This window comes from Alligator sinensis, unplaced genomic scaffold, assembly GCF_000455745.1.
Source record: "Alligator sinensis unplaced genomic scaffold, ASM45574v1 scaffold673_1, whole genome shotgun sequence".
Lineage (NCBI taxonomy): Eukaryota > Metazoa > Chordata > Crocodylia > Alligatoridae > Alligator > Alligator sinensis.
In genome coordinates, this window is record NW_005842829.1 from 153,636 (window position 1) to 155,214 (window position 1,579).

The 1,579-nt window shown below is 73.3% G+C and overlaps 1 protein-coding gene across 1 annotated transcript in view; it reads left to right on the forward strand.

Annotated features, from left to right (window-relative positions):
- Positions 1-1,579, forward strand: part of LOC112547954 (striated muscle preferentially expressed protein kinase-like) — an 8,213-nt gene that overhangs the window by 6,533 nt on the left and 101 nt on the right. Inside the window, exons 3-5 of the mRNA XM_025191522.1 lie at positions 7-420; positions 573-716; positions 1,420-1,575. Of these exons, the coding sequence (XP_025047307.1) occupies positions 7-420; positions 573-716; positions 1,420-1,575 (714 nt within the window). The remainder of the gene's footprint in view (positions 1-6; positions 421-572; positions 717-1,419; positions 1,576-1,579) is intronic.

Consider the following 1,579-nt stretch of genomic DNA (forward strand, 5'->3'; position numbering starts at 1 on the left):
CAGCAGGAGGGCACCGGCGAGCTGCGGAGGAGGCTGGAGCAGTGCCCGCTGGCGCAGGCCACCCCGCTGGGCCGCAGGGACCTCGCGGGCACTGGGCCCCCGGAGGCCGCCACGTGCCCGGGCGTGGTGAGAGCCGGCCACGACGCCCGGGCCCCCGGGGTGGCAAGCGAGGCCCCAGCCACTGTCCGCCCACCCGGCCAGCCACACCGCAAGCGAGACGCAGCCCCCGAGGCGCGGTTCCTGCCCTGGGCACGGCCTGGCCCGGAGCACGAGGGGCGCCTGGCGCGGCGGGCCGGGAGCCCGAGAGGAGGCCACTGAGGGTGGGCGAGAGGAAGGATGGTGGCGTGCCGGCCTCCGAAGGAAGAAGTGCCCGGAGCAAGGGCAAGGGGCGCCGGGTCCGGCCCACCTCCCCGGAGCATGGTAGGGCTGTCGCTCCTCTGCTGCCGGGTACTGGGCAGGGGTCCCCAAGCAGACCCCTGGGGCTGGGCACTGGGGCACCCCCTGCTCTGCTGGAGATGCAAGGGGGCTCCCGCCCCGGCCCCGCTCAGCCAGCGCCCGCACTCTCCCGGCAGAGTCCTCGGACGCCTCCTACGTCTCGGCGGACGAGGACCCGCTGGAGGCGCCCGTCTTCGAGATCCCCATCCAGGACACGGCCGTGACTGTGGGGGGCGAGGTGCTGCTCAAGTGCATCGTCACTGCCAACCCCTGCCCCGAAGGTGAGGGCCCCAGGGGCAGCTGGGCCGTGGCCAAGCCGGCGTGGCTTGCGAGTTCCTGGGTGCCTGCCGGGCCCTGACATCGACTCCCCAGGTGGCCACAGCAGTGTCACTTTGCTGGGGAGGGTCCCCTCCAGCGGGGAGGGCTCGTTAGCTCGGGTTCCCACGTGCTCGTTAGGTGGGAAGCACTGAGTCACCCCCTGCGCAGCGTGAGCTCGGGGGCGGCCTGGCCCAGCCCCGGACCACGCCAGCGGCAGTGGAGCAGGGGCCACGTCATGGGCCGTGCCGTGGGCTGTCTGGGGCCTCTGCTGGGGCTCCTGCCAGGACCCTGGGGCAGGCCTCAGGGATTTGGAGCCGGGGCCCCTGGCCCCTCTCGCCCTACGGCTTCGGGGTCACCCCTCGCTCGTGGAAGCCCCCCCCAGAGGTTAACCCCTCGCCTGCCAGGCAGCAGGGCCTTGCAGAGGGTGCAAGATGTCGGTCCCAGGCAGGGCCAGAGAACCCAGGAGTGCTGCGTCTCCCTCCACCCTCCCCGTGCTGCCCTGTGGCACCTGCCCCATGGAGCCCAGGCCAGGCCAGCCCTTCCTGAGAGCTGGGGTTCAGGGCTCCCCAGGTCTGGGCATCTGCCCTCGCGGTGCCCCGGGGTCCTGATCCTGCCCCTGTGTCCAGCGGGCTCCAGCATGATCTTCCTGCCCTGCTGTGCCCCCAGTGTCGTGGCGTAAGGACGGGGTGCCCCTGCGCAGCTCAGTGGCGCGGCTGATCCGGGCAGAGGGCGAGCGCCACACGCTGCTGGTGCGCGGGGCCCGGGCGGCCGACGCCGGGCTCTACACTGTGGCGGCCGCCAACGAGGTGGGCGAATCCTGCTGCAG